Genomic DNA, 27,395 nt, shown 5'->3' on the forward strand with positions numbered 1-27,395 from the left:
TGGGGTGGGTGGGGTTTGGGAGGAGCTGACAACCGCATGGATCTTTGCCAGCTTGTATGTAAGTAGTATAATATCATCACATGGGTGATGATCATATTTTTTTGGTGGCCCTTTTGGGTTGTATGCATTATTTCATGTATAGACATCAGTAACAAACACCGAAGATGTTGCTCATTTACTCGCGTGGATTGTTTGCTTTTCGTTGATAACATGATTTGGGACTAAATCTATGTCACTTTTTGAAATCTAAATTTTTGTTGTTGTTTTTCCATTTTGTTATTCATTTCGCATATCTGATGCGCTATGCACAAGGTATGGATTTGTTGATTATTAACAAACCCTGTGAATGGTTATTATAGGTTATTTTGTAATTATTCTATTAATTATTCTAATGGTTATGTCTTCGGCTATCGTTATGTATACTGCCATGATTTCTACAGCTGCACGAGTCATACCGGCGTGCCTTGTATTAAAATGATCAATTTTAGCTGCTACTTTATTCATTTAGTGTTTATCGTCTTTCAGTTTTACTAAGTAAGATAAACAACACTTGATAATCCAGATAACAAAGTTACGATGTACATAAAATGACAAGTCTTGTGGTACGTGTTTATGGTTTACAATGGTCCTGAAACTATTGATGTCCATTGATTATAATGTTGTTGCTATTGCCTCGTATATACTTAAAAAGAACGGAAGCGTCTCGAAACTGAATACGTTACTTGAACAATGACGGCACAAGGTAGTGTTAAAAATAACAGAAGAGTCTTGTATACTTTATTGGTTATTAACAGTATTTAACAGGGTCCACGACACTCGAACAGAATACGTTACTTGTGACAATGACGGCATAAGGTAGTGTTAAAACTAACAGAAGAGTCTTGTATACTTTATTGGTTATTAGCAGTATTTAACAGGGTCCACAACACTAGAAAATGAATACGTTACTTGAACAATGACAGCACTAGGTAGTGTTGAATTTAACAGACGCGTTTTGTATACTTTATTGGTTAGCAGTATCTAACAGGGTCCACAACACTCGAACAGAATACGTTACTTGAACAATGACGGCACTAGGTAGTGTTAAAGCTAACAGAAGAGTCTTGTATACTTTATTGGTTATTAGCAGTATTTAACAGGGTCCACAACACTCGAAACTGAATACGTTACTTGTGACAATGACGGCATAAGGTAGTGTTGAATTTAACAGACGCGTTTTGTATACTTTATTGGTTATTAACAGTATTTAACAGGGTCCACGACACTCGAACAGAATACGTTACTTGTGACAATGACGGCACAAGGTAGTGTTAAAGCTAACAGAAGAGTCTTGTATACTTTATTGGTTATTAACAGTATCTAACAGGGTCCACGACACTAGAAAATGAATACGTTACTTGAACAATGACGGCACTAGGTAGTGTTAAAGCTAACAGAAGATTCTTGTATACTTTATTGGTTATTAGCAGTATTTAACAGGGTCCACAACACTCGAAACTGAATACGTTACTTGAACAATGACGGCACAAGGTAGTGTTAAAGCTAACAGAAGAGTCTTGTATACTTTATTGGTTATTAGCAGTATTTAACAGGGTCCACAACACTCGAAACTGAATACGTTACTTGTGACAATGACGGCATAAGGTAGTGTTGAATTTAACAGACGCGTTTTGTATACTTTATTGGTTATTAACAGTATTTAACAGGGTCCACGACACTCGAACAGAATACGTTACTTGTGACAATGACGGCACAAGGTAGTGTTGAAGCTAACAGAAGAGTCTTGTATACTTTATTGGTTATTAACAGTATCTAACAGGGTCCACGACACTAGAAAATGAATACGTTACTTGAACAATGACGGCACTAGGTAGTGTTAAAGCTAACAGAAGATTCTTGTATACTTTATTGGTTAGCAGTATCTAACAGGGTCCACAACACTCGAAACTGAATACGTTACTTGAACAATGACGGCACAAGGTAGTGTTAAAGCTAACAGAAGAGTCTTGTATACTTTATTGGTTATTAGCAGTATTTAACAGGGTCCACAACACTCGAAACTGAATACGTTACTTGTGACAATGACGGCATAAGGTAGTGTTGAATTTAACAGACGCGTTTTGTATACTTTATTGGTTATTAACAGTATTTAACAGGGTCCACGACACTCGAACAGAATACGTTACTTGTGACAATGACGGCACAAGGTAGTGTTAAAGCTAACAGAAGAGTCTTGTATACTTTATTGGTTATTAACAGTATCTAACAGGGTCCACGACACTAGAAAATGAATACGTTACTTGAACAATGACGGCACTAGGTAGTGTTAAAGCTAACAGAAGATTCTTGTATACTTTATTGGTTATTAGCAGTATTTAACAGGGTCCACAACACTCGAAACTGAATACGTTACTTGAACAATGACGGCACAAGGTAGTGTTAAAGCTAACAGAAGAGTCTTGTATACTTTATTGGTTATTAGCAGTATTTAACAGGGTCCACAACACTCGAAACTGAATACGTTACTTGTGACAATGACGGCATAAGGTAGTGTTGAATTTAACAGACGCGTTTTGTATACTTTATTGGTTATTAACAGTATTTAACAGGGTCCACGACACTCGAACAGAATACGTTACTTGTGACAATGACGGCACAAGGTAGTGTTGAAGCTAACAGAAGAGTCTTGTATACTTTATTGGTTATTAACAGTATCTAACAGGGTCCACGACACTAGAAAATGAATACGTTACTTGAACAATGACGGCACTAGGTAGTGTTAAAGCTAACAGAAGATTCTTGTATACTTTATTGGTTAGCAGTATCTAACAGGGTCCACAACACTCGAAACTGAATACGTTACTTGAACAATGACGGCACAAGGTAGTGTTAAAGCTAACAGAAGAGTCTTGTATACTTTATTGGTTATTAGCAGTATTTAACAGGGTCCACAACACTCGAAACTGAATACGTTACTTGTGACAATGACGGCATAAGGTAGTGTTGAATTTAACAGACGCGTTTTGTATACTTTATTGGTTATTAACAGTATTTAACAGGGTCCACGACACTCGAACAGAATACGTTACTTGTGACAATGACGGCACAAGGTAGTGTTAAAGCTAACAGAAGAGTCTTGTATACTTTATTGGTTATTAACAGTATCTAACAGGGTCCACGACACTAGAAAATGAATACGTTACTTGAACAATGACGGCACTAGGTAGTGTTAAAGCTAACAGAAGATTCTTGTATACTTTATTGGTTAGCAGTACTTAACAGGGTCCACAACACTCGAAACTGAATACGTTACTTGAACAATGACGGCACTAGGTAGTGTTGAATTTAACAGACACGTTTTGTATACTTTATTGGTTAGCAGTATCTAACAGGGTCCACAACACTCGAAACTGAATACGTTACTTGCGACAATGACGGCACTAGGTAGTGTTAAAACTAACAGAAGATTCTTGTATACTTTATTGGTTATTAACAGTATTTAACAGGGTCCACAACACTCGAAACTGAATACGTTACTTGAACAATGACGGCACTAGGTAGTGTTAAATTTAACGGAAGCATGCTTTATTGGTGTTTTAGCAGTATCTAACAGGGTCCATAACACTCGAAACTGAATTCGCTATTTGAACAATGTCGGCAGAAGGTAGTGTTAAAGCAAGGTCACCAACCTCCTCGCAGTCGGGGCATTTATTTCTTCCAAAAAAAAATTCTTAAGCCAACCTTGTGTTTAAATCTAATTATTATCAGAAGTAATTTGTAGTCTATAAACATGCCTTGGAATGCACCTTTTGTTCTCTAAACTTTGAAAAGCAATACGGAGGGAGGACTACCACCGTCCCAACATGGGATCGCATTCAATGAACCCCCTGCCACCCCCTCATTCGCTACTTGTTTTATCAGACTGCAACCCATAACTCTAGTCCTAGTCACCTCTCTCCCGCACTTCTATATCACGTGCAAGCCACTGACTATAAATAACATGTCCACCTAATCAATACCATATACTCGTACTGTGTACTTACATCTGTACTCGACTTGTACCCCGCTGGACTCCCATTTTAATCGTTACTGATGATATTAGCAGGAAATGCATTAGTAGATTCGTCTTGGAATCTTTAACCATTATCATTTGTTTATCTCTGGATGCAGGTTATACTCTATAACCACTATTTACAATAGGGAAGTAAAATTATGCAATATGCCGACGACACGACGTTTTTCCTTGATGGTAGCAGAGAATCTATTGACGAGACTCTGCGTATCCTCAATAGACTGAAACTGCGTCTGGTCTATCAATTAATTTATTCAAGTCAAACTTATTCCCATTAGGCCCGTTCATTACTCGTACTCCACATTTTGTAAACACCCTCAATGTTAATGTCACTCAGGGTCCAGTTAACATTTTAGGTATTTCGTTTACGAGTGATGGAAATGACTTGTTTCGCTTGAACTACGACGGAGGGCTAAAGGTTACCCATGTCCCAAGTTTCATAAATAGTTTAAAGTGTACATGGATTAGAAGATATTGTAATGATAATAAAGGCCCTTGGAAGATCTTTTTTGATATGCACTTGAACTCTTACGGCAAGAATTTGATTTTTCAGAGTAACTGTTCTAAGAACGATGTAATCAATATAAAAAATTCTTTTGTGGGCTAATTGCTTGTGCCTGGTGCGAAATTTCCTTTAGCCCCCAAAGAAAAGTTTTGGCAATCAAATGATCTGGAACAACTCATTCATTCGCATTAACAACAGTACTATAATGTATGGTCATTTGTTTGATAAAAATGTTAAGTTCGTAAGTGATCTCTTTGACAACGCGGGTAAGCCTCTAACGTGCGATCGCTTTAAAGCTTAATTCCATATAGATTCTTTGCTATTACTATTTACTGGGGTTTTTAATCAGTTGTATCCCGAAGGAGTGAAGATGGTCAGGTTGCCAAAGAAACGACTCTTCCAATGTTAATATTGACTGGTACAACAATGTAATGCGGGCGACCTCTATTTCTCAATTAATTTACAAATACCACTTACGTAATATTTCTAATGCCCCAATCGCCGTAAAGAAATGGAATACAAGTTTTAGGGAGCTAACAGACAGTGACTGGAGTCGCATCTTTAGCATGCCTCGGTTCACTGTGTCCGAAACTAAGCTGCAGTATTTCCAATTTAAGTTCTTACCTAGAATCACTGCAGCCAATAAACTCCTTACCTTGATGGGTAAAGTAGATTCTAGTTTATGCTCTTTTTGTAACGTCGAAGTGGAAAGTTTAGAACACCTCTTTTGGGAGTGTCGCTTCACCGCTTCTTTTATTTTAGACGTAGAAATGCGTTTTCTAGAGAAACAGTTCTTCTTCTCAAAACAAGACATTTTTTTTGGGCTGGGGTACAGGTGCTATACACCATACAATTTTCTTAATCTACACATGAAGTATTATATATATGATTGCAGACTAACAAGTCGCGTACCAGATATAAATGAGTTTTTCTTTAAGTTCAAGTTTGCAATTAGTATCGAACGTTTAATAATTTGAGATTGTCTAGATCTAGGAAAAACCGTGTTAACTTCCCTGACTTGCTACAAGCTTTTGCTCCATGCCAAGGTCTATTCCAGTAATGCTTGAACGATATGTTATCCATATACCCAAATTATATGCTTGTCATCGGCTCCGGTTATTAGTTGTGTCTGTTTTCTGTCAGAACACTGCAAGGAGTAGGTGAATTATAATTGTAAATATGCGAATCATTGTATCTGTTACTTAAGAATCACTGTAAATATTACATGCAATCTGAATAAACGGAGGGAAAAAAAAGAAAAGAAAAAAAAAAGGTTATACTCTATACCCGCTAATAATTTAATAAACATATTTGGAATCTAATATTACAATGGATGTTTTTTATTACTTTTCATTAAGTTGCCTTAACTGATTGGATTGAGTCTGCACCAGCAACTACATCTAAAATTTCAAGGTATTATTTCATTGTTGCTATGACTTTACAGAACACTGAATATAGGTCAAGCTTTCTTATATATCAAAGCTTAAAGTGACGCATCACCGATAAATAAATGAAATATTTTTAGCATTTAAGGTTTCAATAAATAGTATAACATTGTAAACCGTATGCTGTCATTTTCATTTATGCAAATTAAAAAATTTCCAAAATTTTCTTTTAAAATCAATTAAACTTATTTTAAACCGTTATAATATTACAGAATATGGAATGAAAAGTTATTAACCTCATATGTATATCTTCTTTGTAATTAGTTGCAGCTATTGAGCGTATATCTAGGCAAAAGTAAGTTTGTCGCTTTAACGGTTTCTTGAACTCTATATCGGGTTTTTCTATGTTATCAGGCACATACACTCGCAGGGTTAAAAACATCATTAGTAAGAGATACGAGGTCGTATGGCCAGCTTTATACAATTCTAAAACACCAAGAGAACCAAACAAAATTATATACTTTTGCAATTAAAAACATCGACAGATTTATTGTGGTTGGACTTTTTGCACTAATATCCTTGGACAATTAGTTTAACATGAAACGGCAAAATGAAATACCGTGGTTACTATTTCTGTTAACTTTGGCTGTCAGCGCAGTGGTAAGTATATAGTTACTTTGTCTTTGTGTATTTAATGAAAGAATGACTTTAGGCAGTGTCTTAGTCAATGTCCATGCAACCATATATATTTGGGTGCGATCTCTGCTTTTTTTTCGGTTTAGAAAGATATTGACCTTTAAATAAAAATATGCCCAATCTCTGGTATGCTACTTCAATTGATGTGTATCTGCTCTTCATGAAAGCAGCCCTAAATGTTAATGTTATTCAATCGTTCTATAAATGTCATCATCCACGGCGTGTTCATTCACAAACAACAGTAGTATCATTGGATGGCGTTTGACACAATTTTGTCCTCTATCAATTTGTTAAAGCACTGTAAACGTAGTACCTTAAGGCCATATAAACCTTGTTTTACCATTTAGTTTTGTGTTGCATCTGAGGAACTGCCCTATAAATGGTAGCCTATGTAAGTTAGGCTAATTATAGGTCCAGTCACTTTTATTGACGAGCAGCTGGTGTTTAAAGGGTCGTTCCTAAGCAAATTAACATTTTCAAGAAATATAAACCTGGACTACTACCAGTGTTTTCTAACGGTCTACAACAAATTAAGATTGAAATTTTGTGCATAAAATCATCCTTTAATGAAGTTTAACATATAAAAAGTCACCATTCATGCATCAATTCATGATCATAGTATACGACCAACGAGGTTTAGCTAATGCTAAAACTGTTGTACATTTTCTTTTTCACGGTCACCACATAGCAGGGTGTGTATAGACACAGAAGAGACCAATTTTCCTTCGTACACAATCAACTATAGTTGTGTTTTTCTTTTCATCCGGCTATGATTCACATTTGTTTGCATACATATGCAGCCTAGTTCTCAAACAAACCCCCGAATAGTTTGTTGGGCCCTTTCCTATCTCTTCCCAAATTTAGTCTTATTTCACCCACACAACCGTAGAAAGAGAGAGAGAGAGAGGGAGAGCAATGAGGTACCAGACTGTACTATATAGATGCAGATGAATTACGACTGTTTTCTTACATTTATCTGTGAATTTCAAAATGAAAGCAAAGACAATGAATGCAACAAACAATTATCTATATAACTATGCTCACAGCCAAAAAGAAGTAATAGTAACTGGGTTCACCGAACCATCATCCGCCCAGAACACTCTGAATAACCGTCGGTATAAGGTGATGAATACCAGGCGATGATTTCATTGGGGGTGGATGGGGGGGGGGGGTGGTATACACCCCTTTTCAACCTCACACTAAACTTCGAAATTAGCTTTAAAGACCCAAATCATTATTATTTTTCTGGGGAAGGATGCCCCTACACCTCTGTCCTACATAGGGAATCGGTTCCAACGACCCGCACTTATAAACGATATGAACTTATAAACGATATAAATATTTTATTTATAGCGGTTGAATGTATGGAATGTACAGAGAGACATTATTGTAACTGACAAAATTAGTTACGTAATTAGGTATTTTACCCAGGACGAAAATGTCGTATACTTAATGTGCCACCACTCACGATTATAATTTTGCTTTTATTAGGGTATCAATCGAGCTGATGACCTCGAACTAAGACAATCTGCTTCTACCAGATTCCAGTGCGTGCGACGAAACCCTAGGACACGCCCCCCGGTGGAGAGTGCATATCCTACCTACCCGTTTTATGATTACTACAGTGGCTCATCTGATGACGCTGCAGTCTTCCCTGGTGGTGCAGGAAGCAATGGAGGATGGGGAGGGGGTGGAGGAGGAGAAGGATGGGGCCGGGTTGGTGGAGGAGTTGGAGAAGGCGGAGGAGGAGGCGGAGGAGGAGGCGGAGGAGGAGGCGGAGGAGGAGGAGGCAGATGATTTGGTGTTTAATATGGTTATTACAATGGAAAAGACGAAGGATTATACTTTCCCACACAGTAGCATAGTTTTGTCAAACGCCTATCTGAACGGATTAAAGGCACCACAGTTTATAGTTGGGGAAATATTTAGTTACATTTGCGCAAAAGATGTAGTGTATAACTATAGCGTTCCCAAAGAAGAGAGGGTGGAGGGGGGGGGGGGGTATGGCCCACATCTCAATTGTCAGTCGGGAGAAAAACCGTTTAGTCGGGGGATTTCTTCAAACTTTAAACGTATATTATTATCATTCCATTTCGTTTAGACCTAAGTGTAGACTTAATTTAATGTCTAAATATGCCTCCGAATGCACCATTTAACCTCTTCACTTTGAATTTGTTTTGTGGGGAGGGCCACCCTGACCACCAACAATAGAGGCTCTAAACGCAAGGAAGGGTGATGGGGTGGGAGCTAACACCTTTAGTAGTATTTCTATTCTTCTCCAGAAGAGTGCAACCAATCCCCCGACGGAACCACTTTTGTCCGATGTTGTTTAGTTTAGTATGATGGTTTAGTGGATATAACCCTACGTAGAACAGGACAATGAATAGATTAAGGTACGTTAAAGCCAACGGAATATTACATGATAGGAATTCACCAGTTAAATTAAACTGGTGATTTTAAAATGGATAATGTATCCCGGCGTGACTATATGGTATGATAATTACAATAGACTAATTGCCTATTTGATGTTTGATGGTTGTTTCATGTCTTCTAGATATGCTTTTCATTTACTGCATAATCGACCGCAGAGGCGTAGGAGGCGGGTGGGGTGCTGCTGCCCTCCCCTAACAAGATTATTCCGTGAAAATGTGGGCACAACTTATGTACTAATAAATGAATGTTGCTTACATCAAAGCTGATTTCTGAATTGCAAGCGTAATCTTTGACATTCTTAAGACAGAACGTCCCGGCATGCATCACGTTCTATAAAGCATAACGATGCAAACGTGTAATCAAAACGTGAATGATCTACTAAATGTAACTATTGTGCACATCTTAGCTAGTGAAGACGAACTAGTTTTAACCCCATCTGCAATGGCGGCATCAGAAATGTCAAAATTAGAGATGGGGCGCAAGCAAACAGTTGGAAGTACAAAAATACACCTGTATAAAGTTGCACATCAAGGGGCTAGGGTGACATGTCTCACCCCACCCACCCCACGTTTCATCGGTGAACGAAATTTAACTTTATGAACATTGTTGAATTTTTTTTGTTTTGGGCATGAAATTCAAATTTGTGACAAACCTTTAATATAGCGAAATAATCAGGGTCGTACATTCACCATTTTTTCAAGGCGGATAATGATCGATTTCGAGACCGACGAGGGTTTTGCGACCGACTGCAGTGACTAGAAGAGTAACACTTCGAAATATAAGTCAACAAAATCGCGAGCAGATTGCTTGATCATCATAAACTGTACACTGGTTGGGAGTCCAGGGCCCCAGAAGCTGCAGCTTTCTTAGCGTATTTGGAGCGCAAAAAAGACATGCAATACATAATGAATTACACTTACGTTTCTCTGGAAAGTGTTCCAGGACCCTAGTGGGGGTCCAGAGTTCAAAGCCCTCAGAACTTCACAAACGTATTGAGATACACTTTGATCTCTGTAATCCCTCACAGTAGAAACTGGTCCTAAGTGTAACACATGTTAAGAAATTTTAACACACATCAGTTGGAACTCATTAACTGTTCCTCACCTTTCCAGATATATGTATATATGCTTTTAAGGTTACGTTCTCAAACGTGTAAATCAATTTGTAACCAGTTTTGCATATTACATGTTGAGGTCGACATCTTAGACAAGAAGAAGGAGTTAAAAATCTCTGTAAACTTCATTTATATGGTCAATGGTAATACTTTTGTTTATAACCCTTTTGCATTACATATTGAGGTTAATCCTATGCAAGCAGTTTGTTAAGGATCAGTGTTTATTACATGCTGAGGTCGACACTTTTCACCTATGCTGATTAGTGTATGGTGAGGTAGATATCTTACACCATAACGGGAGGCTGTTAAGGATCACTAAACATTACATGTGGAGGTCAACATCTCAAACCTACCAATGCAGTATGTTGAGGATCAATGCTTATTACATGCTGAGGTCGACACTTTTTACCTATGCTGATCAGTGTAGTAAGGTAGACATCTTATACCATTGCAGTGAGATGTTAAGGATCACTGCATATTCCATGTTAAGGTTGACATCTTAAACATATGCAGCAGTTCGTTAAGGATCAATGCTTATTACATGCTGAGGTCGACACTTTTTACCTATGCTGATCAGAGTAGTAAGGTAGACATCTTATACCATTGCAGTGGGATGTTAAGGATCACTGCATATTCCATGTTAAGGTTGACATCTTAAACATATGTAGCAGTTCGTTAAGGATCAATGTTCATTACATGCTGAGGTCGATACTTTTTACCTATGCTGATCAGTGTATGGCGAGGTAGATATTTTTTACCGTTACAGCTGGTTGCTAAGGATCACTGCAAGAGTTTTATAATGGTCATTGTAATCTACATGATGAGGTCGTTACACTGTTACACTGTTACAGATGGTTGTTAATGTTTTTGCTAGCAATTTCTATATATTATGTCATTTTGAGGGTGAAATATCTGTGTGGCAACATGTTGACGATCCTGAACAAGACTGTGTACATTCCAAATTGCTACCAGGGGCGGATCCGCTCATTATTTGTGGCGTTGAGGTCTTTCACACCGTTACCCCCCCCCCACCCCCGCGTTCGAGACTGGCTATAGAATTACAGAGCTGCTCACAAAGTTGACAACTTTTTGCAACATTTACACATGCTACTCCACCGTAAGTAACTAAGATATTTTTTGCTCGAAAAAAGTTCAGTACCAATATCAACATGTACGTACGGTTATGTTGCTGTATTTGACGTCTGTACAAAATGCTGCATCTCCCTGGCCTGTGTAAGGATTAGAGTATCATACTTGAACACAGATACCATCTAATATGACCTTTACATGTAATGATCTCTCATCAATCATTAACGGACATATTTGTTTCTGCGTGGGATCAACGGCTTATATATATATATATATATATATATATAAATGTAAATATATATATATATATATATATATATATATCATATATATATATATATATATATATATATATATATATATATATATATATATATCATATATTTATCATATATTATATATTTTATTTATTTATGTATGTGTGCGTGTTGTGTGATACTCGAAATTTGTGTAATTTATCCAGATTGAGGACCTGAACGTTTCTAGTACCGATACGTTAATTGGTGTAAAACACGAGAAACGATTAATAATCGCGGTAAGGACTTTCGTAAACGATTGTACATTCATGGATAACTCTTATACGTGCTTTAACTTAGACAAGACGACGCGCCAGTATGTCGACTGATGAACTCAAATAACTTTTATTACATGCTTCCAACTGCAGGAGTCGGGGAACACTCCCCCTGGTAAACAAAATACTCCACTTTTAATTCTACTTGTCTTCTACAATTGTTTGACAAAGAATTGTTAAGAGGGCAAAGGGTGCGGTTAAATCCAAAGTCATAAGTCGAACTTGTTTGCTAATGTAGAGGCATTAAATAGCCCACACAAAACGAGCATGAACATCATTTATAGAATCGTGTAGGCTGATAGAGGTTATTCTATGTTCCATCTTTGGCCAAGGTGTTCCATTCATTAGGTTTTTGGTCATTAAAAGGTGAACCCCATCTCTTATTAGTGCTTTAACTCATCATTTTATAGCAGGGGAGAGTGTTGCGAACCAAACATGAAGAAAGCGATTCTTCTGCTAGTTTTGGTCAGCATTTTGCAATGTGGAACGGCGGGTCCTGTGCGAACGAAGAGAGATTTGGAAGTAAGTATACTCTTCTGCTTAACATTTATTGATCTTAAAGCAGCTGCTTCGTCATGATGCTATAAGATACTTTAGATATTGAAAGATAATGAAAGATCTTTTATATCGAATATCGGAATATCTTAAAGTTGACATGTTTGATTATTAAGTTATATTGTGTCCGCAGAAGTCAATATCGTAATGTTAAGATATTTATATAATATTCAGAACTCGCCTCTGGAAAGTCTTCCTTTCTAACTAGATCTTTAAATAGACCTACTAAGAACTTGTATGTAAATGAGAATTCTTTTATTGGTCGTAAAATTTAGAAATTAAAAACTTGTCTTTGAATATCCTAATATTTTTTAATATTCACATAATAATATATTAATATCTCCTATCTGGATACTTGGGATATCTTAATGGTTAAATACTTTAGATAAGAAATCTTGGTATTTGAACACCAAACTATGTTTACATTGAGATAAGAAAATATTTCTTGCATATTATTATCTTACGTCCAGATATGCCGATGATGGATAACATTTCTCCCAATATCTCAATATCCAGCAACAAAACAAGCAATTTATTTAAGGACCTATTTGTCACGTCAAAAAGCTACATAGATACATTTCAGTTTAACTTAAGAGATCAATTTATATAGTATGTTGCTAATTGATGATGCATCGTAACCTAATTCGTACATAACAGAAAGTTTGTGTCCGATTCTTGAATGAAACTGTCTTATAGTTTTCATTTGCAAACCTTTGAATTGTATACATTGTTTCTGCTTACCTTGTGTACTTTTTAATTTCTTTAAATTATATGTTTTTAGACCACAATCATTCCTTTAAGACAGGGGTTCCCTAACTGGGGTGCATGAACCCCCAGGGTTGCGAGAGTCCATCCCATGGGATTCGTGCGACGACTATGAAAGTCAAAAGTAGAGTACTTTTGTTGAACTAAAATCTGATATATCATATAATTTAGTAATGTACAAAAGTCGTACCATATCGACAAACTCTTTTCGCGTTCCATACGCATTTGTTGCCATAGTAGTACCGTACCGTGCATGTGATAAATAATTGAACTATGAAGCAGACACAGACCGCATGACTTGGTGAAGTTGGTGTACGCATGACAGTACGTCGTGCAGATAAAGAGCTAAACTGATCTTGAAGTTTCCAACTAAATATTTCTTCATCTCTTGTTTTTTATCTTGTACTTGATCTTGTACGAAGCACTGTTTTGCGTATTATAGTATAATAAATGACTCAGATCGTGTCTTGAAAAGTTGGGGGTTCGTGGACAACTCTGACATCCACAGGGGGTTCGTGGGGGGATAAAGTTACTGAAACCCTGCTTTAAGAGATGATGATAGGTAGATGTTAAGCGTCGATATGTCAAGGTTCTAGACAAGAGAGAGAACAAAATGAGTGTCATTTCTTAAACTATTCCAGATTTCAAGTTATTCACCTTTAAAAAATCTGCTATGTCTCTCGAATGCTCCCTTTAAAGCTAATTTGACGATTAAAGAGTGGCTAGTTAGGCCATCATAGTCTTATGCTTCCTCGATGGGTTTGTATTTGCATATGAGGAACTGACCTAACGGTCTTTGTATTAGACTACAGAGTCCAGTCACTTTAGCTGATAAACCCCAACTATTTAAAGGTCGTTTCTCATCTCAAAAATTAAAAAAGCATTATAGAAATACAACCTACTGACTAAATAATAGTGGGTTTTAGCGGTCTACAACATATAAAAAAATTATTTTGTACCTAAAGTCATTCTTTAATGCACCGATACGGTTTATTCTAACAGAGGATCGTAACAGATTTTTATCGGAATATCAGCTTTAATAGTTTATTTCTCTTCATGAACCATATCTATTAATTATACCATACTGATAACAGATCGAATATTGTTCTTGATTCTTTACTCAGAGTGAGGAATCACTCTTCGAGCATGAGTAACATGAAGCCTGTATAGACATGATTTTAGGCACAAAATCAATTTTGATATTTTGTAGACCTATATACAATCAATCCACGTTACGGTTCTATACCACGCTTAAGTTTGGTTAACTACGCTTAAAACATCTGGGGCTCATTTATTAAAGTGGTTGCGCTACTACAGGCGTCTACCCTTTCAGAATTAAAGGAATAACTAACAATCAAAATTAAAGTTACCCAGGAAAAAAACACTTAAACTTTACAAACTTATGAAAAACAAGTTCATTGTCTACTACATTTTATATTTCCACAGGATTTATTCACGCAAAAGAAAGACACGAATACCAATGAGAACAGTCAAGAAACTGTCGAAGATAGAGGTTGGGGTGGAGGAGGTGGTTGGGGTGGAGGCGGAGGAGGAGGAGGCGGAGGAGGAGGCGGAGGTGGAGGAGAAGATCACAGCGGAGGTAACAATGGTGGAGGTGGCGGAGGAGGAGGAGGAGGTGGCGGAGGAGGAGGAGGTGGAGGAGGCGGAGGAGGCGGAGGCGGAGGCGGAGGTGGTGGAGGAGAAGATCACATCGGAGGTAACAATGGTGGAGGTGGCGGAGGAGGAGGTGGCGGAGGAGGAGGTGGCGGAGGAGGAGGAGGTGGAGGAGGCGGAGGAGGCGGAGGTGGTGGAGGAGAAGATCACAGCGGAGGTAACAATGGTGGAGGTGGCGGAGGAGGAGAAGGTGGCGGAGGTGGCGGAGGAGGAGGTGGTGGCGGAGAAGGAGGAGGTGGTCACAGCGGTGGTGCAGGAGGTAACAGTGGTGGAGGTGGTCAAAGTGGAGGAGGTGGACACAGCGGAGGAGGTGGCGGTGGCGGAGGAGGTGCTCACAGCGGTGTAGGTGGTCACAGCGGGGGAGGTGGTCACAGTGGTGGAGGTGGCCACAGTGGTGGAGGTGGTCACAGCGGAGGAGGTGGTCACAGCGGAGGAGGTGGCGATGGCGGAGGAGATGGTGGCGGCGGCGGAGGTGGTGTTGGAGGAGGAGGCGGAGGGGGACACAGCGGAGGAGGCGGCCACAGTGGAGGAGGAGGTGGTCACAGTGGTGGAGGTGGCCACAGCGGGGGAGGCGGTCACAGCGGAGGAGGTGGTCACAGCGGTGGAGGTGGCGATGGTGGCAGTGGAGGTGGTGGTGGTGGAGGAGGTGGCGGAGGCGGAGGTGGTCACAGCGGTGGAGGCGGTCACAGTGGAGGAGGAGATAGTCACAGTGGTGGAGGTGGTCATAGCGGAGGAGGTGGTCACAGTGGAGGAGGCGGTCACAGCGGAGGAGGCGGTCACAGTGGAGGAGGAGGTGGTCACAGCGGTGGAGGTGGTCATAGCGGGCATGGCGGTCACAGCGGAGGAGGTGGTCACAGCGGAGGAGGCGGTCACAGCGGTGGAGGTGGTCACAGCGGGGGAGGTGGTCACAGTGGTGGAGGTGGCCACAGTGGTGGAGGTGGTCACAGCGGAGGAGGTGGTCACAGCGGAGGAGGTGGCGATGGCGGAGGAGATGGTGGCGGCGGCGGAGGTGGTGTTGGAGGAGGAGGCGGAGGTGGACACAGCGGAGGAGGCGGCCACAGTGGAGGAGGAGGTGGTCACAGTGGTGGAGGTGGCCACAGCGGGGGAGGCGGTCACAGCGGAGGAGGTGGTCACAGCGGTGGAGGTGGCGATGGTGGCAGTGGAGGTGGTGGTGGAGGAGGAGGTGGCGGAGGCGGAGGTGGTCACAGCGGTGGAGGCGGTCACAGTGGAGGAGGAGATGGTCACAGTGGTGGAGGTGGTCATAGCGGAGGAGGTGGTCACAGTGGAGGAGGCGGTCACAGCGGAGGAGGCGGTCACAGTGGAGGAGGAGGTGGTCACAGTGGTGGAGGTGGTCATAGCGGGCATGGCGGTCACAGCGGAGGAGGTGGTCACAGCGGAGGAGGCGGTCACAGTGGTGGAGAAGGTGGTCACAGTGGTGGAGGAGGAGGTAACAGTGGTGTAGGTGGTCACAGCGGAGGAGGTGGTCACAGCGGTGGAGGTGGTCATAGCGGGGGCGGCGGTCACAGCGGAGGAGGTGGTCACAGCGGTGGTGGTGGCGATGGTGGTGGCGGAGGGGGTGGTGGCGGAGGTGGTCACAGCGGAGGTGGTCACAGTGGAGGAGGTGGTCACAGTGGAGGAGGTGGGCACAGTGGTGGAGGCGGACACAGCGGAGGACAAGGAGGTCACAGCGGAGGAGGAGAACACAGTGGTGGTGGAGGAGGTGGCGGAGGCGGAGGTGGTCACAGCGGTGGAGGCGGTCACAGCGGTGGAGGGGGTCACAGTGGAGGAGGAGGTGGTCACAGCGGTGGTGGAGGAGGTCACAGTGGTGGAGGGGGTCACAGTGGAGGAGGTGGTCATAGCGGAGGAGGTGATAACAGTGGTGGAGGTGGTCACAGTGGAGGAGGAGGTGGTCACAGCGGTGGTGGAGGAGGTCACAGTGGTGGAGGGGGTCACAGTGGAGGAGGTGGTCATAGCGGAGGAGGTGGTAACAGTGGTGGAGGAGGAGGTGGTAACAGTGGTGGCGGTCATAGCGGAGGAGGTGGTCACAGTGATGGCGGTCATAGCGGAGGAGATGGTCACAGCGGAGGAGGTGGTCATAGTGAAGGAGGAGGTGGTGATAGTGATGGAGGTGGTGACAGCGGTGGAGGAGGTGGTCACAGCGGAGGTAACAGCGGAGGAGGTGGTCACAGCGGAGGAGGTGGTCACAGTGGTGGAGGTGGTCACAGTGGAGGAGGAGGCGGCGACAGTGGCGGCGGGGGTCATAACAGTGGTGGTAATAGTGGTCACAGCGGAGGTGGTCACAGCGGAGGAGGTGGTCACAGTGGAGGAGGAGGTGATGATAGTGATGGAGATGGTGACAGCGGTGGAGGAGGTGGTCACAGCGGAGGTAACAGCGGAGGAGGTGGTGACAGTGGAGGAGGTGGTGACAGTGGAGAAGGTGGTGACAGTGGAGGGGGTGATCACAGCGGAGGAGGTAACAGTGGAGGAGGAGGTGAAAGTGGTGGAGGGGGTGGTGACAGTGGAGGAGGAGGTGATGACAGTGGAGGAGGAGGTGGTCACAGCGGAGGAGGTAACAGTGGAGGAGGTGGTGAAAGTGGTGGAGGAGGTGGTGAGAGTGTAGGAGGAGGTGGTGACAGTGGTGGAGGAGATCATAACAGTGGTGGTAATAGTGGTAACAGCGGAGGTAACAGTGCTGACGAAAGCGGTGATGGAAGTGGTGGTAATGATGACGAAAGTGGAGGAAATAGTGGTGGCGGGGGAAACAGTGGAGGAAATAGTGATGGCGATGGTGGTGGAGACAGCGAGACAGGTAACAGTGGTGGGCATGATGGTGGTAGTAGTGGTGGTAGTAACGGAGAAGACAGTGAGGGTGGGCATAGCAGTGGTGGCGACAGTGGAGGAGGAAACAGTGGTGGCAGTGGAGGAAATGATGATGATGATAATGATGATGATGATACTGGAGGCGATAGTGGTAATGGAAGTGAAAGTGGAGATGGCGAAGATAACAGTAGTGGTGACGGTGATGAGAGCAGTGGTGGCAATAGCGGTGGTGGAGATAGTGATGGCAGTGATGGAGGTAGTGGGGTCGATGACGGTGATAGTAAAGGTATGTACACGTGATGTCTTCGAGAGTTCCTTTGTAACTCATCCGTTAAGTTTTCTTTGGTGCTCTTTAGAATTTTAGTATCCTTGCTGCTACTTGTACCAGTATTAAGCATGCTCGCTGTGACACAATATTTCTTAAAACATGCCATGGATCATCATTAGAGAAGCATGTTGGCAAACTATGGAATTTCGACTATAGCAATATCCATTAGTAAATTTTCGTATATTGCTATTTCTGTATAGGCTATGATCTTTTTCTTTCTTTTTTTACTATTCTTCTTCAATTTGTAATAGTCGAGAGTTTCCAAAGGGTAAAGCCCAACCCAACAAAAATTCTGCTCGAAACCAGCATGCCTATTTGGTTATGACACCCGGTGCACAACGTGGTGTGGCATGCAAATAATTAAATCACTTTCGAGAGAAACATTTCATATATTGAATTATGGAGCAAGTATTGTGCAATACGTCGTGAACCGACATGTGCTAAACCGAGCAAGTAAATTGTATCTTTGATAAATCTTGTTTAACAAACCCAAAAAAGCAAGGAAAGAAAAAGACCCCCCCCCCCCCGCGAAAACATTCAGTAAATAAAACAAGTGACTATGTCATTGACATTTTTTTTACCATCCCAGCCCTTTATCCTCCTTTATAGACCAAAAAATCACCAGAATTCATGGACTAATGTAATTTTTTATTTATCTGATATTGTATTTTGAACAGAAGAGGAGAAGCCATGTCCACATTGTATGTGTCACCATTTGGGAGATGGAAGTCGCAGAAGACGAAAGTTAGAGAGAATTAGAATGATTGCTGCAAGGAGAAACGCAAATGATCCGGAAAACTAACCCTTTCTTTGGTACTTCCGACTACCACGAGTGGATCTAATGGACTTTTATCGATTGATCGACAAAGAAGACGTCAGAAAGTAGATCATAACACAATTTAAAAATTGATGAGTTCTTTCAAATATATTTATCTTTCAAATTGATCTACTTTATTTCAACTTGATTTTGCACTGGTCCACTAATAATCATGTGACTCCATCATGACTTTAAATATTATTGATTGAACGTTTGTCTGTACACTTTATATCCTTTTTTTGTTTCTTTCTATAAACGGTTTTTAATAGCATTTTATCTGACTTGGCGGATCAAACGCCCTAAGTAGTAAGCTATTGAATGGAAATTATAGAGTTACAATTTCTTCAATCAAGTACTAGGCCTACACAGAAAAGGTATAGACGAGTGTGAAGCTTTTAACCCATCCCCACCGCCACCCCACCCCCGTCCTCACACACTCCTGTTTACGTAAAGTTCATTTCTTTTGTCCAAAGATGATTTCAGTTCAGTTAATGAAGTAAAGTTAATATTTTTGCTATCGTTATTTACTTTTAATGATCTATTTTCAAGTATTTTCATTTTTTAATTTCAAATTATTTAATTCATTTATTTAATAAGAAGGCCCTACATGTAAGTTCTATATGTAAGTCCTATTCGTAAATTGACCGAAAATGACCTTTTCCCATCTTAGATCTAATTTTGTGTCAACAGTCGAAAGATAATGTCCTGATAAAGTGATGATTCAAAAATAGTGTTACTAGTTTTCACAATTAGGCTACTGTGTTGAACGTCATTTTTGTTACTACACAAGCATACTCACTATAGTATTGCTACACCGGTTCCACGACAGATGCGTAATTTCTCTACTATACCGGCGTACTTAATATAGCGTTGTTACACCGGTTCCACGAATGAGGCTTATGTCATCCAGTTATCATTATTATTTTATATTTTAGAATCATGCCCATGGACATTTGTACATTTAAAAGAAAAAAAATAACATGTCAACACTTTAAGTTAAACTTGAGGAACAAGAGCTTTCACATTCCGAAGTTTAAGAGATGACACAATTTATCTACTTAGCAGAATATCACACGCATACAAATCAAATTTGAACAGTACACTAAACAAAATAGTGTTGTAGGCTTGTATGTGAGATGAAGGAGGAAGAAATGGATGTGGCCGGATGAGAATTTGGAGGTTTCAAGATGGTTAAAATGGCAGGCGTGTGGTGGTGAGGGGGGGGGGGGTAAACCATGCGCCACATTTAATATGATATTTCTCCAGCTACTATCTCTTACTTATTCTCTATTTTCAAATTAAAACCTCTGCAGACGCATCTTAACAACACATTATTTGTATTGGCCGTCAAAGAATACGGAAGCTGCTAGGTGACTTTGAAAGCAGCTCAGTAAAAGAGGGCAGTGTTTTGTTCTCCCTTTTAGTTCAAGGGCTATAGATAGACTATTCCGAAAAGGAATGGGGCTTTCTCTTTTTTAACAGACCATCTAAGAATAAAGTTGTAGATTTGAGTTGCTGTATATCCGAAAGTGTTCTGATTCACAATTTGAACAATTTTTGAAACTGCTCTCTTATTAGTTATTGGGTGTAGGCAAAAAAAGCGATACATATATCGTGGTTATCAGTTTATTGAAATCGTAATTGAAAACTAATAATAGAATTATCTGTGTTGTGTTTCCGTTCTCTCCTTATCATGCTTTTTTTCTTTTTCTGTAAATTATGAATGCAGTTAATAGATACTTGCTCTATTTACTTCATGATCGTCAACCATTTTCTTGACCACATTGGGAGTTTATACATGGATGATAAATACACACCTACGTTGAGCAGTGTGGGCGCAAAGAAGGGGCGGGGGCATGATGGTACGGCTCCCATCTTCCATCGTCAGTCGGGGGAAACCGGTTTAGTCGGGGGGGGGGGGGTATTTGCAAACCCTCTTTCCAATGATACCTTGCGCTAAGACCTAATTATAAAATTAATTTATAGTCTAATTCTTCCTCGGAGCGCACCATCGACGCCTAAATTGTCGTTTGGTTTCCGGGGGAGGACCATCAGAACATCCTACATCGGCGTCGCCTTCAACTACCTAAGGGTTCATATACTCCATTATTTATATAATCCTTCATTTACCTCTGGCCCTTTCATCAAATCAATCCTTTAAGCCAGGGCTTCCCTACCTGGAGTGCATGAACCCCCAGGGGTTCGTGAGACGTTTCTGATAGTAAAAACTAGATTACTTTTTGTTGAGCTAACATCTGATATGTCATATAATTTAGTAATGTACAAAAGTCGTACCTAGCGATAAACTCTTTTCGCGTTCCATACGCATATATTGCCATGGTAGTACCGTACCATGCATGTGATACTTGATCTTTTACGAATCACTGTTATGCGTATTATAGTATAATAATGACTCAGATCGTGTCTCCAAAAGTTGGTGGTTTCGTGGGCAACTCTAACATCTACAGGGGGTTCGTGGGGGGGGGGGTGGGGGTAAAGTTAGGGAAACCTAAGTTAGGGAAACCCTGCTTTAAGCAATCTGGAGGAGTTCAAGATAGCCCCCTCCCCACCTTTTGAATCCACGTACACGTCACTGAGACAGATTGATATAAACTTTCGCAGTTTAAATGTAGGATTCATTATGTATTTAGTTTTATGCATATACTAAATCACGATTCTAGAAACTTAAAGTGTATTAAAACATTTAAAAAGTATCCTCTCCAAATGAAGTAAAAGAGTTGGTCAAATATTGCAACCGTCATTTCGTACATATGCATACAACCCGAAAAAAAAGCGATCTGCGTTTGCATTTTTGACTGTCATCTTCTGACTGCTATTATCTTTATTCTAGATAATCGTAATTTCGCTTTCGAGTTAGAAAGAATGTACGCACAAATTATAGGTTGGGAGCATATGTAGCTTGTATTTCTTATTTTGGTCCAAGATCTTCAAGAGTACACCGAAACCTCTCACATCGATAACACACAATTGACTGATATACTGATAATTTACTAACCGCATCACCTTTAACAGAAATACTAATGCAATGTTTATAAATCTTGCAAAATAAGACGAATTTCATGAAAAAAAAGAAAGAAGAAGACAAAACTAAGAAAAAATTCCAAGCAAGATCCCGTTCTGTCGGCAGGCATAGAGGCTTCACGGAATTGTGGGGTGTTTCGAAAACTTAGGAGAAGAACTTGGAGATGTTCTGACAGCACCAGTCAAACCAATCCTGAATAGTTTAAAAATTACGTTATTCCTGGTCATTGGTGACCACTTCAGTGTCCCTTAGGGTACGGGTTAGGGTACGGGTTAGGGTACGGGTTAGGGTACGGGTTAGGGTACGGGTTAGGGGTACGGGTTAGGGTACGGGTTAGGGTTAGGGTTAGGGTTAGGGTACGGGTTAGGGTACGGGTTAGGGTACGAGTTAGGGTTAGGGTTAGGGTACGGGTACGGGTACGGGTACGGGTTAGGGTACGGGTCAGGGTACGGGTCAGGGTACGGGTTAGGGTACGGGTTAGGGTACGGGTTAGGGTACGGGTACGGGTTAGGGTACGGGTTAGGGTTAGGGTTAGGGTTAGGGTACGGGTTAGGGTACGGGTTAGGGTACGGGTTAGGGTACGGGTTAGGGTACGGGTTAGGGTACGGGTTAGGGTACGGGTTAGGGTTACGGTTAGGGTACGGGTTAGGGTTAGGGTACGGGTTAGGGTTAGGGTACGGGTTAGGGTTAGGGTACGGGTTAGGGTTAGGGTACGGGTACGGGTTAGGGTACGGGTTAGGGTACGGGTTAGGGTACGGGTACGGGTTAGGGTACGGGTACGGGTTAGGGGTTAGGGTTAGGGGTTAGGGTACGGGTTAGGGTACGGGTTAGGGTTAGGGTACGGGTTAGGGTACGGGTTAGGGTTAGGGTACGGGTTAGGGTACGGGTTAGGGTACGGGTTAGGGTACGGGTTAGGGTACGGGTTAGGGTTAGGGTACGGGTTAGGGTTAGGGTACGGGTACGGGTTAGGGTACGGGTTAGGGTACGGGTTAGGGTACGGGTTAGGGTACGGGTTAGGGTTAGGGTACGGGTTAGGGTACGGGTTAGGGTACGGGTTAGGGTTAGGGTACGGGTTAGGGTTAGGGTACGGGTTAGGGTACGGGTTAGGGTACGGGTTAGGGTACGGGTTAGGGTACGGGTTAGGGTACGGGTACGGGTTAGGGTACGGGTTAGGGTACGGGTTAGGGTTAGGGGTTAGGGTTAGGGTTAGGGTACGGGTTAGGGTACGGGTTACGGTTAGGGGTTAGGGGTTAGGGTTAGGGTACGGGTTAGGGGTTAGGGTTAGGGGTTAGGGTTAGGGGTTAGGGTTAGGGTACGGGTTAGGGTACGGGTTAGGGTACGGGTTAGGGTACGGGTTAGGGTACGGGTTATGGTTAGGGGGTTAGGATACGGGTTAGGGTTAGGATACTGGTTAGGGTACGGGTTAGGGTACGGGTTAGGGTTAGGGTACGGGTTAGGGTACGGGTTAGGGTACGGGTACGGGTTAGGGTACGGGTTAGGGTTAGGGTACGGGTTAGGGTACGGGTTAGGGTACGGGTTAGGGTACGGGTACGGGTACGGGTACGGGTACGGGTACGGGTACGGGTACGGGGTACGGGTACGGGTACGGGTACGGGTACGGGGTTAGGGTACGGGTACGGGGTTATGGTTAGGGTACGGGGTTAGGGTTAGGGTACGGGGTTAGGGTTAGGGTACGGGTTAGGGTACGGGTTAGGGTACGGGTTAGGGTACGGGATAGGGTACGGGTTAGGGTACGGGTTAGGGTACGGGTTAGGGTACGGGTTAGGGTACGGGTACGGGTACGGGTTAGGGTACGGGTTAGGGTACGGGTTAGGGTACGGGTTAGGGTACGGGTTAGGGTACGGGTTAGGGTACGGGTTAGGGTTAGGGTTAGGGTACGGGTTAGGGTACGGGTTAGGGTACGGGTTAGGGTTAGGGTACGGGTACGGGTTAGGGTACGGGTTAGGGTTAGGGTACGGGTTAGGGTTAGGGTACGGGTTAGGGTTAGGGTACGGGTACGGGTTAGGGTACGGGTTAGGGTACGGGTTAGGGTACGGGTTAGGGTACGGGTACGGGTTAGGGTACGGGTTAGGGTACGGGTTAGGGTACGGGTTAGGGTACGGGTTAGGGTACGGGTTAGGGTACGGGTTAGGGTTAGGGTACGGGTTAGGGTACGGGTTAGGGTACGGGTTAGGGTACGGGTTAGGGTACGGGTTAGGGTACGGGTACGGGTTAGGGTAGGGTTAGGGTTAGGGTTAGGGTACGGGTTAGGGTTAGGGTACGGGTTAGGGTACGGGTACGGGTTAGGGTTAGGGTACGGGTTAGCGTTAGGGTACGGGTTAGGGTACGGGTACGGGTTAGGGTACGGGTTAGGGTTAGGGTACGGGTTAGGGTTAGGGTACGGGTTAGGGTACGGGTTAGGGTTAGGGTTAGGGTTAGGGTTAGGGTTAGGGTTAGGGTTAGGGTTAGGGTTAGGGTTAGGGTTAGGGTTAGGGTTAGGGTTAGGGTTAGGGTTAGGGTTAGGGTTAGGGTTAGGGTTAGGGTTAGGGTTAGGGTTAGGGTTAGGGTTAGGGTTAGGGTTAGGGTTAGGGTTAGGGTTAGGGTTAGGGTTAGGGTTAGGGTTAGGGTTAGGGTTAGGGTTAGGGTTAGGGTTAGGGTTAGGGTTAGGGTTAGGGTTAGGGTTAGGGTTAGGGTTAGGGTTAGGGTTAGGGTTAGGGTTAGGGTTAGGGTTAGGGTTAGGGTTAGGGTTAGGGTTAGGGTTAGGGTTAGGGTTAGGGTTAGGGTTAGGGTTAGGGTTAGGGTTAGGGTTCAGACACTTGGACACTCGGGACCTAGAAATGGACGGTCGGGACTTGAAAATGGACGGTCGGGACTTGAAAATGGACGGTCGGGACTTGGCACTTTTTCGAAAAATGTTAGAGTACGAAAATGGACGGTCGGGACTTCAAAATGGACGGTTGGGACCTGAAAATGGACGGTCGGGACTTGGAAATGGACGATCGGGACTTGGAAATGGACGGTCGGGACCTAATGAAAATGGACGGTCGGGACTTGACAAAATATTATAAAAAAAATACTTCCCCGTGGGTGGGGGTGTCGAAAATAATTTTTTTAGGTACCCCTGCACCCCCTCGACAAATTGGCGCCATTTTGGTAAAAATTGGAGGGGGGTGAATTTTGGGGGTGGGGGACCCCCTTCCCAAGTGCAAAACTTGGGCGGGCACCTTCAAACATTTTTTACACTTCCGTTACATCCTATCGATGACGTCATAAAAATTTCAGCTCATTTGCATATTCGGTTAATTAATTAAAAATCATTAACCAATCTGCCTAACACTAAATTACTCTATATACGGGAAAATACCGACTTTTATACTTTGGAACGTTACCATGGTTACTGGGTCAGTCCGATTTCCCCAATCTTTTCAGGGTACCACCGCTAGGGTGTCACCTGTCCGAAATAGGATGAAACTGATAGGTTCGATACTTCCCCGGGGTGGTGGGGGGGTCATTTTGAAAAAAATCTAAAACGGCCAAAATAATTAGTGTTACTACGTACGGGAAAACCCCGACCCATCTACTTTAGAGCGTTAACATGGTTACTGGAGTGGTCCGATTACGGCCATCCTATCAGGGTACCACCGCTAGTGTGTCCCCTTTCCGAATTAGTATGAAACTTGTAGGTACCTCTCATTCCTGGGTGATAGGGGGGTCATTTTGAAACAAAATCTGAAAAGGCATAATAATTTGCTATATACGTTTTTGAAAATCCCGACCCTTCTACTTTGGAGCGTTACCATGGTTACTGGGGTGGTCCGACTACGGCCATCTTTTCGGGGTACACCCGCTAGGGTGTCCCCTTTCCGAAATAGGATAAAACTATTAGGTGCGTCTCTTCTCCGGGGTGGTGGGGGGTCATTTTGGAAAAAATCCGAAAAGGTCATAATAATTAGTGTTACTATGTACGGGAAAATCCCGACTCTTCTACTTTGGAGCGTTACCATGGTTACTGGGGTGGTCCGATTACGCCATCTTTTAAGGGTACCACCGCTAGGGTGTCCCCTTTCCAAATTAGAATGAAAATTGTAGGTGTGTCACTTCTCCGGGATGGTGGGGGGGTCATTTTGGAAAAAATCCGAAAAAGTCATAATAATTAGTGTTACTATGTACGGGAAAATCCCGACCCTTCTACTTGGAGCGTTACCATGGTTACTGGGGTGGTCCGATTACGGCCATCTTTTCGGGGTACCACCGCTAGGGTGTCCCCTTTCTAAAATAGGATGAAACCTGTAGGTGGGTCTCTTCTCTGGGGTGGTAGGGGGGTCAGTTTTGAAAAAATCCGAAAAAGTCATAATAATTAGTGTTACTATGTACGGGAAAATCCCGACCCTTCTACTTTGGAGCGTTACCATGGTTACTGGGGTGGTCCGATTACGGCCATCTTTTAAGGGTACCACCGCTAGGGTGTCCCCTTTCCAAATTAGAATGAAACTCATAGGTGTGTTGCTTCTCCGGGGTGTTAGGGGGGTCATTTTGAGAAAAAGTACAAACAGTCAGCAGAAAACTCTCGGTAGCGTGCGCCATGGAACGCCCGGAAGGCATTAAATTCCCCCACCACTCCCCACGTCTCCGAACCGCCAAAATAATCTCAGATTCATCCTCAGCGCCCCAAGAAGCACCGGAACAGGTGTATTTCGTTCTTTTTTGGAGACACCCACTTGGGGTCGTGCCCCCCTCCCAATGGTTTTTGGCCCCCCACGCCCCCACACAACGCCTAATTCCAAAATTAACTTCAGATTCGTGATCAGCGTGTCGAGAACAACCAGAAAAGATACACACTGCCCGTCTTTGCGACAAAAATTATTTTCACCCAAAAAAACCATAAGGGGTAAGTACCCCTTACGGTTTTTACCGAAATTGCCCAAAAAATGGATTTGGTCAAAATGACGTCACAGGGGGTAATCGATGCCCAGGAGTCCAAATCTGCAACTCCCATGTCCATACCTGCTTCCGTTCGGAAGATACGTGGTCCCAGAGGACCCGATAGAAATACGTGTTCTTCATAAGTGCAAAAGTTGGAAAACCCCCTCTTGTCAACCCCCCCTCCTGTCCTCTCTGAAGTACCCATCGACATGAAATTTTGACGTGTAGTAGAAGACACCCTCGTCATTGTCATACATCAATTTCGTGTAATTATCTGACCGGAAAAGGCTCTTTGTCTATATGATTTCTACTTGCGCCAAAAATAGGTGTTTTTGTCTTGAAAAGTTAAAAAAGTACCTCTTTTCGGTACCCCTTCCTTTCCACCGAGGGTATGTGACGGGGCTGAATTTTTGTTATGTGGGAGAAGAGAGTCGTAGCTACGTGTAGACAACTCATACGGTAGCATTAATTTTCGGGAAGGGGGTATAGTCTATACGTTTTTGAGGTCCCCCCAAAAATAGGTGTTTTTCACCGGTAGCAGCTATGATAACCCTAAACAAGGACGCCAGCGCCGACGTCAACATTTGAGCAGCTTTTTTAATACC

At 42.7% G+C, this 27,395-nt stretch overlaps 2 protein-coding genes across 2 annotated transcripts; both read left to right on the forward strand.

The window, feature by feature from the left end:
- The first annotated feature begins 6,382 nt into the window (after positions 1 to 6,382).
- LOC139975197 (uncharacterized) lies at positions 6,383 to 9,179 on the forward strand. The gene is made up of 2 exons (XM_071982891.1): positions 6,383 to 6,622; positions 8,150 to 9,179. The coding sequence occupies exons 1-2, from the start codon at positions 6,560 to 6,562 to the stop codon at positions 8,453 to 8,455; spliced, it is 369 nt and encodes a 122-aa protein (XP_071838992.1). The 5' UTR covers positions 6,383 to 6,559; the 3' UTR covers positions 8,456 to 9,179.
- A 5,612-nt stretch (positions 9,180 to 14,791) lies between these two features.
- On the forward strand, positions 14,792 to 20,576 carry LOC139975461 (uncharacterized). The gene is made up of 4 exons (XM_071983459.1): positions 14,792 to 14,902; positions 14,938 to 15,985; positions 16,058 to 17,965; positions 18,685 to 20,576. Exons 1-4 carry the CDS (start codon positions 14,792 to 14,794, stop codon positions 18,807 to 18,809), a joined length of 3,192 nt encoding a protein of 1,063 aa, XP_071839560.1. The 3' UTR covers positions 18,810 to 20,576.
- The last annotated feature ends 6,819 nt before the right edge of the window (positions 20,577 to 27,395 follow it).

The sequence above is a fragment of the Apostichopus japonicus genome, chromosome 10 (genome assembly GCF_037975245.1).
Source record: "Apostichopus japonicus isolate 1M-3 chromosome 10, ASM3797524v1, whole genome shotgun sequence".
In the NCBI taxonomy this organism is placed as follows: Eukaryota; Metazoa; Echinodermata; class Holothuroidea; order Aspidochirotida; family Stichopodidae; genus Apostichopus; species Apostichopus japonicus.